This window comes from Fistularia commersonii, chromosome 18, assembly GCF_037954325.1.
Source record: "Fistularia commersonii isolate RoL2024-O1a breed Wild chromosome 18, RoL_Fcom_v1.0, whole genome shotgun sequence".
NCBI classification, from domain to species: domain Eukaryota; kingdom Metazoa; phylum Chordata; class Actinopteri; order Syngnathiformes; family Fistulariidae; genus Fistularia; species Fistularia commersonii.
The window spans coordinates 14237084-14253374 of NC_141301.1; the positions used below are offsets into that span (position 1 = coordinate 14237084).

A 16291-nucleotide genomic window follows, 5' to 3' on the forward strand; every position below is an offset into this window, starting at 1 on the left:
GGATCGGTGCAGTGAGATAATAATAATATATCATTATTGATCCCCATCGGGAAATTCGTTCTCCGCAATGAACCCATCTTGGATGAACCATGAGCAGTCGGCACGCCGTCCACCAGCGCCAGGGGAGCGGTTAGGGGGTTTAGCGTCTTGCTCAACAACACTTCGACCAGGATTGGTCCAAAGATGATGGCTCTATCTCGCCGCCCTCAAAGATAGGGTGAGAAGTTGGGGTCATCCAGGAGGAGCTCGGAGTCGAGCCGCTGCTCCTCTGCATAGAGGAGTCGGATCAGGTGGCTCTGGTAGCAGGTCTGGGTGCCTCCTGGAGGCACTCCAGCATGTCCATCTTGGAGGAGACCACGCTGAAGACCAAGGACACGCCGGAGAGACCATGTCTCCAGGCTGGCCTGGGAACGCTTAGAAGAGCTTGACCATGCAGCTGGAGGAGGGGGAGGTCTGGATGGATGGATGGATGGATGGACATCCAGTGCAAACGGCAATTTGACCTTGAAAAGATCTGGTCTCCGCAAGCATCTGGGACGCTTCCTTGTAGAGATCCTCTCGTCGGCTCTCGCTTTGTGATATTGAATGTTTCTGCCCGGTCGCTCAGAATACTGCTCTGCCTTCTCGCACCGGCGATGAAGGCTTGACGCGTCGCTCCCTAGCATGTGCCGCGGGCTAATCTTTACCAAAATGCAAAACACAATTGAGACAACCGGAAGAGGTCCCTGCTAGCTGTTGCCGTGGGATTTCTTCTTTTTTTTTTTTTCCTTTTAATTTCAGCTCTGGTATTCATGTGTTTATCTTATATTAACATAGAAATGGGAAATGTTCAGATTCTGAGATAATTGGCGGCACAGACACGATTGATTCACCCGCCTGGATTTAAACGGGCCCGGGATAAGATATTCGGCGCGAATGCGATGCGATCAAATGTCATTGGAGATGTCGAGGAGAAACGCCGCCTCCGCCTGTAAACTTCTGCACGATTCGGCGTCCGCCAACTCATTCGGCGCTCAACCCATGCTCGCATTCGATTCCCGATCCATTCTGTAAGTCCAAACCGGCGGAGTCGAAAAACTTCCTGCGCAACATTATTCATTCAGAGAGCATTTCCCCGTTCCTGGAGTAGAGCTTGTAAGAGCATGATATTAAATTTGTAAAAGACTCTGAAACATATGCAAATAAGGGGGGGGGTTAAAGTGTGTTAAAAATATATTGTGATTGATGCCGTGTGATTTGAATATGTTTACCCTGCCACCGACTCCGAGGTCATTTTCATATCCCGGCCTTTAATGGCGCGCTGACAGCAACCCACTGAAGAACAGAAAATACCCGTTAAATATTTATCAGCACTGAGGGGCAAAACAGCGAACGGTCCGTCCGCACACATACGTACGTCTGCTCGCACAATCGCCGATATTAATAACCGGGAAGCCCGACGAGAACGTGCGCGCCTCGTGTCGAGTGCACGATTGTTTTTTTTTTTTTTTTTTTTGAGAGCGCGTCTGCTGAAGTCGAATTGAAAAGTGAGGCAAGATACAATTAAACACGAGACAAAACAACCAATTTCACAGCCCTTGTCGTACGTCTTAATACAGTTATTTTGTTTCAGTTTACAAACACAGCCCGCATTTACATATGGCTATAATTTATTCGTCACGTTAAAAATGAGCGTTTCCACCAAATATGACCAATCCTTCAGATATTTGTATTCTTTATGAATGCGAGGCTTCTGGTTTTTAAAAGAGAATTGGCTGAAGAATCAGAATCAGAATACTTTATTGATCCCCAAAGGGGAAATTGCTTTTCGCCGAAAGCGGCTCCTGACGCAAGAATCAGAAGAGAACTTTATATAAAAACAGAATAAAATTAACGAATTATAAAAATAAAATAAAAAGAAGAGTGAAGATCAAAAATAAATAAATAAAATTACGTTAAAGGTATTAAAAAAAAAACAAACAATCAAAATATATGTAACATGTGGATTTATAATTATATGTATAGGATTACATGTAATAGTTTTGTGTAAAAGTAGGGGTGAAACAAAGAGCGACGCAGAGGCTTGAATGTACATTAGCAGAATCAGAGTTCGGGTTGCAAAAGTATAAATCGGCTCACGCTTCTCTGTGAAGTAGATGGTGTGTCAGTTTGTCTGCGGAGGTTCTGGGACGTCCAGATCACCATGAATTCTCGTGGAAATCATCTTGTCTTGGCAACTGGACTTGAATTTCTTCACTTGATGACATTTCAGCCCTCGTCCGAGAGGCTTCTCTCGTTCTGATGACCTATGGGGAGCTTCCGAAACGGTATATTCGAATATATCGGTTATATCGGGAAACCGCAATACTCTCTTCGGAACTGAAACAAGCACACACACACACACACACACACACACACACACACACACACACACACACACACACACACACACACACACACACACACACACACACACACACACACACACACAGATGTTTCAAGTGAAACGTCTTCAGTTTCAGAACTGAAGAAGCCTCTCGGATGAAGGCCGAAACACCGTGAAGTGAAGAAATTCAAGTCCGGTTTCCAAGACGAGAAGAATTTGACAAGAAGGTGCGTCCATGTTTGTTTAGATTTATAACAAAAAACAAACAAACAAACAAAAAAACAGTCGTCCGCAAGTGCTCATCATTCATTCATTATTATCCGTGCAGCCGCCAGCCTTGCAGGGGAGCCGGAGTCCGTCCCAGATGTCATTGCACATGAAAAATCTACCTCCCACTTAAATTGCACTCATCCTTGCACCTGCACTCAAATATCTTCTTGCACCGCTCATAATTATATCTATAATAACGTTTACACACTTCCTATTAGCACATATCCGACTGCACGGCGGACAGCAAAGTAGGAACTTCACTGCACAGGGAAACACGTTTCTACACGGTACATGTGACGATAAACCATTCATTCTCCCATTCACAAGTCATGTAGGGACATTCAACAGCTCTGTGAGTGCAATTCACCGTCTGCGCTGAACCTCCTGCACGTGTTTGGACCGTTGGAGGAACCCGGAGAAACTTGTCGGCTCCACAGAGGAAGGGAATCCAACCAGGGACCTTCTTGCCGTGAGGCCGAAGCGACGCTCATTATTTCACGCTAATAAAAGATTCATGTCAGCGGGCCAACAGCTCGATACATGCAATGAAAATAAAGGAACCCAAAACGGTGCGAGAAAAGTTTTAGCTGTGAGTCTAAAGTTTTATGTTAATAATGATGGGTTTTACGCCCGGCCTCCCCCTCCTGTGTGCACCTAGAGTGAATTAATGACTCAAACGCGGCGCCGAGTCTTTACCTGCGGTCTGGCATGGAAGTCACTCCCTAAACTAAAAAAAAAAAAACGAATAAAAGCAAAAGTGAAAGTCGCCGGCGTCTCGGCGTGCCGGCTGAGCCGCCTCCGCTGGGTCCCGGATGATGAATTCTTACAACCAAGCGGGGTCTTTGACTTAATAGTGATGTGATCTTCCCTCTCAGCAAAACCTTTGTTCCACCCACAGGAACAGAGAGCCACCGAGGAGCTGCTCGCGAAGGAGTTCTTGGAGGGATCGCTGTCGTAGTATCTCCCACTCCGCGTCTTTTCTGGTTTTTCCTTCCTCTCACGGTTTTCTCAGAGTTCACGAACCCGGAGAATGACTGATTTTCTCTGCACGGCGTGGCGGAGGGAGTATTGTCATATCAAAGCTGTCAGGCGTTCTGTTTACTTTATGCATCCGGAGTGCGTCTTTTTTTTTTTTTTTTTTTTTCGCTCGACGGTTGACGTGAATGCAAAGACAATGAAGTTGGGGGGTGTTTGACGGAGTACGTCTCGGCGTAACGGCGTATACATTTGAAGAAAGGAGGGGCTGCTGAGTGCGAAGCGGGATGCTAAGATAATACATCTCCGCCTCTGGAGAGGGTTTCTACTTCTTTGGCTTTAACTGACTTTTCTTTGAGAAACAAAGGATGCAAAATTGGACATTCATTCATTCATTATCCACATCATTCATTGCTGTAAAATAACTAAATTATGAGTATTACAATTAATTATTTCTCAAGAAACTAGGGTCAACAGTCCAGGGCAATGGGGAGCGTAAAGAAGAGGTTCAAACAGGGTGGAATGGGTGGAGACCCCTAAAGGGAAAAGGGAAAAGCTTCATTATTAATTATGAATATTAATGTTATTAATTAGTTATCAATTATTAATATGATTCATTATTTCTGAAAATAATTGCCCGTTTTTTTATTTCGCCCGAAAATCAACTCCTGATTTAATATGTGACTTTTTGTATTTTCTTAAAAACTTCAAAAAATATGTTTTCAGATGCAGATGACAAAATTATACAAGACAAGAAGAGACAAGAGTAAAAGGCCGTTTTTCTAAATATGAACAGTGATCTGCACCCAGATACACACACACACACACACACACACACACACACACACACGCTCTGTCATTTGCACGTCATATTTAGAAATACAGACATTCAGCCTTTCATTGAAGCACCATATACAGAACTGTCTATAAAATTAGAATATATTCTAATTCTAATATTCTAATTTATAAATTAGAATATATTATGGATATACTGTGATAAAGTTCTTTATCTTCTGTAATGCAATAAAAAAAAAATTACTTTTTCATGATATTCTAATATATATATATATATATTTTTTGAACATTTATTAGAACAGGTTCCTTAACAGAGTCATACACATTCTTACAAAACCTCATAACAAGATACACATTATACAATATTCTTTATAGGTCACTTATTTCCTCAATAGCAAGCGAAAAATAAAATAAAACTAAAAAAAACAAAACACACAAAAAAACATCTAACTCAGTCAAATAGAGATAATATCTTCAACTCCAAATATTTTTGAATGGGTGCCCATATATTCTAATATTTTGAGATAGGATTTTGGAGTTTTATCCAGATGTAAGCCATAATCAGTAATATTAAAATAATAAAAGGCTTGCAATATTTCAGTTGATTTGTAATGAATCCAGAATGTATGACATTTTTGTTTTTGTAATTTCATGACAGAAGACGAAGAACTTTATCACAATATTCTCATTTTCCGAGACAGTCCTGTAGAGGTCCTCGAGAGCACGAGACGGCAAAATCGCGAATGTTCAGGTGCCGCTGACGCCGTTTCCTCTGCATCCGAGACGGTAAAAGGAGGAAGAGGAGAAGGCCATCGTAGCTACACCAGAGTTCACGTGGTCATGGGATGAGCGGCGTGCAGCGTGGCGGCGGAAGGTAATGATAAGGATTACACATCTGATATCACTTTACAGGCCTAATGAAGCTTGAAGGAGCTTCATCCCCTCCCCTCTGCGCCAGCTCTCGCTTCCACCGAACGCCGTCAGTCACACCTCAACGTAAAAAAAAAAAAAAAAAAAAAAAAAAAAAAAAAAACGCAGTGAAAAATGACAAAAAAAAGTTAAAGAAAGAGAGATTTTTGACTTTGTGTCGGACAGGAGGTCGGGTGTTTCCTCCACGCCTTATCGACGATAATACTTCAGAATGTTTGTATTGCCTTTATTGGCTGATCCCTCTCTCTCTATCTGCTTCCTAATCATTCTCTACACACAGACATCATTACTGGGATGGATTTTCTGGGTGAGAGAGTCAGATGGGGGCGGTAGAAGTAGAGAGGAAGCCTCAGCTCCATCTTTTCATTAATCACAAATCAGTTTATTTCTCTCTGGAGACCAGACCACTCAGTGGGATGGAGAATAGGCTCTTTCTCACCCCTTTTTATCTCCCTTCTGTTCAATACGCCGCCCGCCTCCTTCCTCCTCCTCCCCCCCGTCCTCCAGATTCCTCCAGTCTTTAAATGCCAAACCAATAAACCAAGAAACAAAATCCCCTTCCTCTCTCCCTCTCAACCAGACCGAGTTCAGTATTTCAATACAAATCACAGCTTATCGTCACGTCTGACAGCGCAGACACACTCGAACATATGAGGACGCCTGCACACACACACATCCGTGGCCATCAATGTCAAGCGAGCGCGCTGTCTTTTACGCCCCCCGAGTCGGTTTAGTGTAACTTACCGTTCAACGCTCCGGCTGACAGTGTGACCATTAGCGGGATCTCACAGGGTCGACCGGGCGCCGGGATTGTTCAGGTCGAATAACAGCAGAGACCCCGCGGGCCTGCGGTCGGAGCCGGGCGCAACCACGGAGACGGATTCCTTCTTTTTTTTTTTTTTTTTGACAAGAGCATCGGCTTCAGAATTCAACCACAGAAAAAAAAAAAAACAAACTAGATCTCAAATATTGATTAGCGTTCATTCACCGACGCCAATATAGAGCCATATAGAGACACACAAGCACTCATTTTGGACTCGGGGAACTCAGAGGAACTCCACGCCGGCTCGGGGAGAACATTGAGACGCCAAACCGACAGCAGCCGACCTTCTTGCTGCGAGACGGAGGCGCTAACCGCCGCAAACCGCTGGTAGCATTAGCATTCATTTCCTGTTGTCCTTGAAGACGGGCTGACAAAGGAAACCCTCCCGTCCAAACATGGAGAACACGTGGCCTCGCCGTGCATCATAAACAGCAGCTCGTGTCGTGCGGTGAAATATAAACCCGCATTAAACACAACACAGGTGACAGCTATTCTACCGGCAGCAGAGGTGAAGCGTTACTATCTCATGATATATTTATCTACAGTAATTTATATATACTGCTCAAAAAAATAAAGGGAAAACTTGAACAACACAATGTAACTCCAAGTCAATCACACTTGTGTGAAATCATAGTGTCCACTCAGGAAGCAACGCAGATTCATTTTGACTTGTTTTAAGGACATTACATCAAAGTTGGATCAGCCTGGAGTTTGTTTTTACACTTTAATTTTGAGTGTGATTCCTAATCCAGACCTCCATGGGTTGATACAATTGATTTCCATTGATCATTTTTGTGTGATTTTGTTGTCAGCACATTCAACTGTGTAAAGAGCAAAGTATTTCATAAGAATATTTCATTCATTTAGATCTAGGATGTGTTTTTTAAGTGTTCCCTTTATTTTTTTGAGCAGTGTATATATATGTATAAAATGCTCCTTTTTATTTTATTCTTGTATTTATTTATTTTTTTATTCTTTAATTTTGATGCTGCTACCCCGTGAAGTTTTACAAATAAAGTTTTCTGATTCAGATTTTTTTATTTTTTATTTATTTTTACAACTTATTTAATATAATTTTTTTTTTTTTTTTCCGTTTTCTATCTCTCCATCTCGCTTCAAGCACTATGTTGGTTCGATACCGGAGTCTCACTAGCACCTAAGAACATTTTGCATTTAATAACCCCAGAATTAGGACAAGCATAAATCTTGCAAGAATAAGTGCAGACAAACACGTTGCTCGTTTTTCCTGGTCTTGCCAGGAAGCGGCATAACGAGTGCTCTGGGTTGTTGCAGCGAGCGAGAGGCGAGATGGGTGTTGATATTTCGGCGTGACATCTCGACTCCGGAGAGGAACGAGGGCAGAGCGGAGGGCAGATAATGATCCCGCTGATAATGGAAGGAGTGGAATCTGGGAAGAGCGGCAGTTGCAAAGTGCAACTGACAGCTGCTTTGTGTGGTCGGCGTGTGTTTCTCACACACAGTATTCATAGAGTTGGAATGCTAACATGTACGGGATGACGTTTTTGCGATTTCGCGGCTCATGTTAAAGTCGAACTGCTCATAAATATAAAACAAACAACTAAAAGTGTTGCATCATGTGAGCATGCACTCCCACGCACTCACATATTGAGCACGCGGATACAAGGAAGCGTCCCATTGGCTGACGGGGGACCTCTGAACGATGGGAGCCTCAAGCAAATAAACAAAATTAAAAAAAACAAATAAAAAGAAGGAGTGTCTTCCAGATGAAATAAAAAGATTTCATAATTAAATATTGTGGTGAAGACTATTTAGGACAATGTTCAGGATTCTTCTTGCAGACATTTAAACAAAATAAAATGTGATTATTCCAATCCCAAAACATGATTTCAATATCAAGCTCAAGTTTTTTAATTGTCATTGTGCAGGCACGGTGAAATTTTGCAATGGGAGCGCAGGATAAAATAAAAGTAAATGATTCAAATAATCACTATAATGTAATCAATAAATCACAACGATTTAAAAGCACCAACAATATCAATAGGAAAGATAGTAAGGGAGCTCACTCCTATTGTTGTCGCCCTCAGTTGTCGTGAAATCAGGCTCCGTTCTCGCGCACAGGTTGCGCAATTCAAATGTTTATCTAAGAATAAGAACAACTTTATTCATCCCGAAGGAAATTGTTGTGCCAGAGTTACAAGTAAAACATAATAATAATAAAAATAGTAGAAAATTGTATAAACTGTATAAAAAAAAAAAAAAAGAAAAAAGAAAAGGGGGAGAATAAAAAATACAAATAAACTTTAAAGTGTCGAAGTAACAAGTCAAGGCTATATAGTGTCTTAAGTACCAGGTGAAAGATAAGGAGTGCACAAGAGTATGAAAAAATATTGCATATGCAGCTGTTATGAAATGAAATATTGCACAGTTATGAATATATATACAGACAAATCATTACGATTTACAGTAAATTGGTGAGATTTTTTTTTTTTTTTTTTTTTTTTTTTTTTAAAAGGTTTAAGCTTCTGAGATTCCCTGAAAATGCTCTTGTCTTGCTCTGCTCTTGTCGGCAAATTTTCTCCCATATTTATCAGCCGCTCTCGGCTCATCTGACTTCAATTAAGTCTGGGAGGCATCGGCGTGGTGGCGGACCTGGTAAGACCCGGTCTCCCGGTCTTACATGAACGCTCTCTGTGACCCTGCTGGCGTCTGAGTGGAGATCAATGGGATGATGTTGTTGTGTTTGATGCATCTAGGAGGACACACTCTCAGGAAGGATGAGGAAAAGGCTACGGTGAAAAAATAGAAACGAGAGGGAAACTTAGATGCGGAGGGTGGGCTGAACGAGCCGGCGGCTTGTTCACAAGTCTGACGTAATTCTAAAAGACTTTAATATTTAATAGAAGAGTCATGAAATTAAAAAAAAAAAAAAAAAAAAAAAATGCTTGCAGAGAAACGGCAGAGGACAAAGGGAAAAGACGTATGCGGAGAAAAGATGAGAATGCACGGGCGAAGGAAGGAGTGTCCTCGCCAGGCAGGTCATCTCTCATATAAATGAGGAATAGGAAGACGGACGTCATCTGGATTAAAAAGAATGAATAAATAAAATCTTTGACTCGCATGACTGAAGAGGAAAAGATGATACTCTAATCAAAATGATCGAAATGATAAACCATCTAATAGGAATGAGGGAAGTATTTCCAATGAAGATAAAGGATCCGTCCGTTCTCCGCCGGGTTTTGCCGGACCTGGACTCGCCCTGATTTCCTGCCGGCTCAATCTTGGACGGCAGAACAGTGCCCTCCTGTGGAAGTTACTTGGAACTGCAGGTTCCTGTGACGACACCGGCCAATGGAAGCGGAGGCCGTTCATCAACGGTCGTTCTGAAACAGCAGCGTTGCTTTCCAAGAGCTTTCACAACCACCGACCAAAGCTCATTCGCACGTTCGAATGCGCGTCCGAAGCGTCCAATTTGACACGCAGGTGATTAGCGGAGCCTCCCGTCAGGATTTACGTCGCCGTCATACATAATTAAAGGAGTCATACGAACGTCCTTCGAATGACAGCGAGCCAATTTAAGCATTCGCAAAGATCTACAGCACGGGAAAGGTCATAAACTATTTTTTTCCTTGGTTGGAGCCGTGAGAGGGCGTAAATTCCAACGCTTGTAAATCTGGAGCGTGAATCTCCCCATATGTGGGGGTGACGGGGTCAGGAGAGGTCACGAGAGATTCTGTCCATCAGCGCCTTGTTTGGCGTGATGACGCGGTCGCGCCGCCCTCATGCCGACCCGCCGGCCTTTCGCCGAAAAAACCCTCCGCCTCCGTCGGCGACGCCGTATAACCCGCTGAAATCCCGGAATGAGAGATGATGTCTATTAAGCCAGAAGCCGGCAGACGCAGTTCCAACATTACTCCTGAGGAATGGGAACGAGTGTAAAATCAGGCTGCCTTTTAAATCAATTTAGAGCTAATGAATGAAAAAGAATGATTAAAGAAGCGGCGTGCCTCCGTTCGTCTCTCACGCCCAAACTAATTCAAAAGAATCCTTAATCGCATGACCGAGGCTTTCTGCATTGTCTGCGGTATTACGGTAACAGGATTGCAAAGGTATTGGCTGCGGTAACAGCCGTCCTCCGGTGATGAGGAGACTGTTGGGGGTTAGCATTAATTTCAAAAGCCGTATGTTACATTTGCATAATTACCATAAATCATCATGTGGATGTGCCCCGTCCACAGCGGAGGAGGAAATAGCAGCAATGTGAAGTATAGTGATGATAAATATATTAAATCTTAACCGTCCTGTCATAATGCAGCGCTGTATAGATCCTCTCCATGCATTTGTCAAATAAAATGCATCATTTTCTGTTGAATATGTGTTTTACTTGTTTTATTATGTGTGCTGGTACACCAACTCCTACTACCTCCATTTTTGGAGATCAAACACTCCAGGACAAGAATCTATTGTGTTCATTGTAATGTTAAAATGCTGTACGTACGGCTGACTCTCTTAAATTTCTTAACTTTCTTAACCAGTGTAAAAATCGCCAATAATTCTGGACATTTAAATTCAGATTTTTGACAGAAGAGCACTGGGACGGCTCTGGGAGTTATCCAATCCCCTTTGCTTCGTTTCAGGGCCGTTTAAGGGCATTCAAACGCATTCACATGTACTTGAAAATAAAATGAAAAATTAAAATCTGTGGTCTACCTGGAAAAGTGTAATTACAATGGACCTGAAGGGGAGTCAATGAAATAAAGACAATGAGAACCAGCCACTTTTCACACACACAAATCAAACTTAGGTGCAAGCGATGGACGGGACGGACAAATCCAGCGAGAGCGGGACGCTCGGGGGGAGAAATAAGGAAAACGGCAAAAGGAAAATAAGGTGAGAAAATCCAAAGGTGGAGAACGGAGAACAAGGTGGAGACATAAAAACATGACAGCTGGTAGATGTAAAGCGGCGCTGCTCGGTTCCACCTGGTCTCATTGCACCTCAGCAGGCCAGATGGACAAACCTGCCCACACAGATCACCACCCCCTTCCAAAACGAGTCGTGCACACAAACACACAATGCAAATATACAATAAATCGATCCGACCTCTCCATGCCAGAGATATTTGATCTCTGACTTGGGATGAGATAAACTTTATCGATCCCCATAGGACGACAACAAGGATAGGAACGTACACAAAGTGGGGAATAGCCGTGACAAAAAAAAAACAAAACGACGCGGGATGCGAATGGGCTGAGACCAACGAGGATAAAAAGAGGATATTACTTTAACCTTAAGCCCAGTATGTAACATATCATTCCACTTATGTCATTTAAAACATTCAAATATCCCCAGCTTGTTTACAGAGGAGAATCTAAAAAGCCACACTGGAATCGTCCTCTCTAGAGGAGCAGCGCCCTCTAGTGGCTGAACTATGGTACTGCACCATGTGTGAGTTCAGCACCAGGGCAGTGGACAGCGCCATTCTGCCATTCGAGGATGAATCAAAAATCTGATTACAGAACAAATGCATGCTAGTTTATAACTTTTCTGTCATTGTTTGCCCCCCTCAACCCCTCCCCTTAATGTATCAAGTAATTCAGAAGTAAGAATACCGGAGTGTGTGTGGGTGGGGGGGGGGGGATCCACGCTGTCCCCAAAGAGCATTGATTGATGTCTTGTTATAAAAAGGCATCTATCATCCAGACAGTCTGAAATTGAAGCCGTAGTCATCTGTATGTTTTTGGGCTCGGATGTGTGCTGACTCTCCCCTGCATGTGCGTATATCGTGGGTGGTTGCGGCTGCGTGCGCGGATGCGGTACAGTATTATGAAACAATAAAATTCAGACAGCTGATTCATATCTGAGCATAAAGGCCAGAGTTTTGTTTGGTTCTTCTTTAATGAAACCTATAAGTTTTACCTTCCCTCTCCGGTATTGCTATGGAGCAGAGGGATTGATCATAAAGAAAGACATCCACCGCTGCCCTATTTTTCATCATCGCCATGGCGATGAGTGCACCGACTTATAAGGTAAAAAGATTGGTGCAATTAGGTCCGCTAGGACCATCACGCATGTGAGACAGAAAAAAGCCCATTTGTAGTTATATTCATAAACAAATGCAAAGAAACTCAAATTGAGGGTGACCACACACACACACACACACATACATACGCGCACGAACACACACACACACACACACACACATGGCAGTGTCATACAGCAAGGTTTTGTCAAAGACTGATGTTATGGGCACAAAGGTTACAAATTCAATCACTTTAGAGATGGCAGCTACATCACAGTGTCCCAGGAAAATATGACTCCTTCCTGTGTGTGTGTGTGTGTGTGTGTGTGTGTGTGTGCATCAATGAATGTATAGTAGACCGTGGCGCAGATGGAGAATGTATTGCTGGGTCAACAGAAACAAAAGTGTTAGAAATTCAAGCAGGGTGGAGCTGTCACAGCCACCATAAGGACAATAAAATAAAGGCAACAAATGACAGTGAAGAAGTGGGTGAAGCGGGACGGAGTTAAGATATAAGAACAGCCATCAAATTGACTGTTATGATAAATCAGGTTTGGAAAAAAAAAAAAAAAAAATGAAATGTAAGGCGTAACAACGCATCTTCTTCACACACGGAACAGAAAATCCACAATATCAGCACATTGGAAAGACAACATCTGGTTTTCGACGTCTTCTTCTTCTTCTCTCCCGTTCCCGACCTTAAGGTCTTACTTTACATACCCACGCCGTCTCACACACACACACACACACACACACACACACATATTTACGGCATCCCTCTCTCGCTGACGATCTTCCGCCCTTGTCAGCAGGTCAGAGTCACTGAGCTAAGCATTTCCCAGCCATCCCGAAGGATCTTCCACATCACCGGTGTTTACTATGTGTGTGCATGTACTTGTGGTGTGTATGTGTTTAACCTTATAGGATGCGCTGATCTTTAAGGCCAACCCAGAGGTGACGAGTTCAGCTTCCATTACAGACACCTCTTGCGGATGTTTGCCAATTGAATTCCACGCACTTATTCATTTAGTAGCCGTTAATCCACTTGAATCAAAAATCAAATAGTCCCCCTTTGCTTTAAGTCTTCTGTCTGTAGCGGCCGAGCGGACGAGTGCCACCTGAGTGTATTCACACCAGGACTCGGCCGTCTCTCAGATTTAACCTGCCTGTTGACTTCAGGCTCAGAGATTATCGGAGAAGCCGGTGAGCACACACTTGCGATTCGGCTGAGAGGCTGCTGACGATTGCGGTATTGAATTATAATGACCAGAACAGCAACAGCTGGGAAAATCCAGGGGATTTATCACGGTGCCGGTTATAGGCGGGAGAAGATGTTCTGAATGAGAATCGGCGCTGTGCTGATTTCGGTGTTCTGTTCTCCTGCATGATGAGGCCGCGAGTGTGTCTTCAAGACGGCGTATAAGTCACTCCGAGTTCACATATATCAGCTCTATGTTTGCCGAGGGGAGGACGGCCGTGAGCGTGCATGTGGAAAAAAAAAACAAAATAAAAAGAAAAAACAAGAACTGAGAAACACTGCCACCGTCTGGACAGTGTGAAGATCCTGCAGATAAGCTCCACGCAAATCTATTGCACACGTTTGAAACCAACACGTGTCAGTCTGCACAAGTGTCTTAAGCAAGACACACACACACAAAAACACACACACACGCGCACGCGCGCACCTTGTGATGCAAAACAAAGTCACCTTGCGGAAAAATCAGATAGCAATGACTTACTGGGGTGCTGCCATCTGATAGGGTAGTCATGCTGATGGACATGCTCATCTTGTCGGAGGAGAGGGACGGAGGGGAGGGGCTTCTCTTCTCCACTTCCTGTCTCTGGAGGAAGTCACGCCAGGCGCGCTGGATGCTGCACGGGCGCACCAGAAGACCGTGCGTCAGTCCAAACGCAGATAATCGATGACACTTTCGAGGGAATCCGTTTAGGAAGAGGCTCTTGTTCAACGCTGGAACCATTCTGGCTATAATTTCTGAATTAAATTTATTACTGTATAGTGTATAAACACCTAATTGGGCAATTCCCCATTTTTCCTTGACTCCCTTTTGACCGCTGCATCCATTTCCATGAATGAATTCCACCGTGACAAACAACGTGAGCGGTTATTCTCTGATTCCATTAGTATGTTTAAAACACACTTACATTAACACCTTGGCCTCGAAGGGTGCCGTGTTGATATTGATGTTGTCCAGGTCCATCATCAGATGATGACTGGAGGTGCAGAGGCGGGGGTGGGGGGCGTTGTGGAGAGGGGACACACACACACACACACACACACACACGTCAAGAGAAGTGCAATTTCCCCACCACGGGACTAATAAAGGATTCTTATCCCATCGATCGCAGTCAAATTTCCTTTATTGGCATGGAGGTCAAAACAATATTTCCAAACCATCAGCAAGAGACGGAACAGAATAAATGCATAGAGTGAATCAAAATAAGGCTCATCCTGAGTGTGTGTGTGTGTGTGTGTGTGTGCATATAAATGGAAACCTAGGTTATCTGTAATTAACAAGATAGGATTCGATCCAATCGGAGCGAAAATGAAATTTTAAAGCAGTGATGTTATTAAGGCAATATTGCATTTGTTGCTTATTTTGTATGCATGCATGTGTGTATGTATGTGTGTGTGTGTGTTTGTGTGTGTGTGTACCCACCTATGCAGCTGGAAATCTTCATTACTAACATCCTTGAAGCTACGATGGAGGTTTTTCAGCTGCTCCTTTTTGACGGGCACGAGACGGAAGGCGGGACATGCAGGGAAACAGAGAGAGGAACAGTTGAAATGAGCTTGCTAGCACACACACACACACGCACACACACACACACACACACACACACACACTGGGAGAAAAGGCCTTTGCAACAGGAGAAGCTCCCTGTCTGCTCTGCGCCCCCATGTAAGTGCAAATAGGAGTTAAGTTTGGCATATTTGCTGAGCTCAGTTACCCCTGCAGCAAATGACTTGGCAGCATTTCGGCTGGTTAGATGTTTTCCCAAGAAGTTAGCCAAGTAAGTTTTGGGAAGAATTTTCGCCAATTCTGCCGCCTCAGCTTTTCATCGGGCCCGGAAGCTCGGAATGGGGGCGGGGGGAGGGAGGGTTTTAAACAGCAAAGCCAAACAGAGGGACACGAGCGAGGCAGCTGGAGAGCATCCACTGCTACACTTTTTACTCCCATGCAGTTGTTGAAAAGCTAAGCGCAACAAAAATGTTACATTTTTCCGCTAAAATACATTTTCTGTCCGTCCTCTGCACCTCGCCTGCTGGCCCTCGCTCATCCCCGCCATTACCGTGCGTTTATATGGCTGTGTAATGACGACGGGCCTGCCTCGACAAAATTGAACAGGCTAATTTAATTACTGGGGAGCGACAAAGTTTAAGTGAAGCGGCTTCTCCTCGCCAGCCGAGAGGGTCACGGCAGGGCGGCGAGGAGTTGCGGTGGAGGGTGTGTTTCCAGGTTTAGCTTAAATAAAGTGCCCCTTTTGAGCCGTTGTGAGGAAATGTGTTATATATCAATGAACGTAGAGTTAAACTTATCATTAAAAAAATCCCTTTTTTGGAAATATCGATGGCCCCGTCACATCACCGCAGGGGAAAAAAAAAACTACAGTATTAACTGCAATAATTTTCTGTATATGCAATATTTCTATTGTCTTCTTCTTCTTCTTCTTCTTCTTCCATTCCAACCTGATTGAAATAGTTTCTTTACCTCTTAAACACATAATTTCTACATGTCATCACATACATGTACTTGTAAATATGTTACATATATTTATTTTAACTTTATTTTGATTGATTTATTTCAATCAATTCTGTTCTTTTTATTTTATTTATATTATTTGCTAATTTATTCCTTATTTTTATATATTATCAAAATAATCTCCTATGTCATTTTTTACAAAAAGTTTTTTTTTTTTTTTTTTCCCTAAATCATCTCGTCATGATGCTGACCACCTCTGGCAAAATTGCCTACATCCTCAGTTAAACAGATTTCAATTTCTACTAAAGAGGTAGAATGGCATAATGTTCAGTTTTTTGTGTTTCCTGAAAAATCTGAAAAAATGACTTAGGCGATTCTTTTAAGAGGGTGACGATATATTATATATGTTA

General features: G+C 43.1%; 1 protein-coding gene across 1 annotated transcript in view; it reads right to left on the reverse strand.

The window, feature by feature from the left end:
* Positions 1–286: 286 nt before the first annotated feature.
* LOC147224512 (uncharacterized) overlaps positions 287–16291 on the reverse strand; it is a 96073-nt gene continuing 80068 nt past the window's right edge. The window contains exons 6-10 of the mRNA XM_086164276.1: positions 14838–14902; positions 14323–14391; positions 13829–14031; positions 1251–1314; positions 287–359 (exon numbers count right to left, since the gene is read on the reverse strand). Coding sequence (XP_086020402.1) covers positions 287–359; positions 1251–1314; positions 13829–14031; positions 14323–14391; positions 14838–14902 — 474 coding nt within the window. The remainder of the gene's footprint in view (positions 360–1250; positions 1315–13828; positions 14032–14322; positions 14392–14837; positions 14903–16291) is intronic.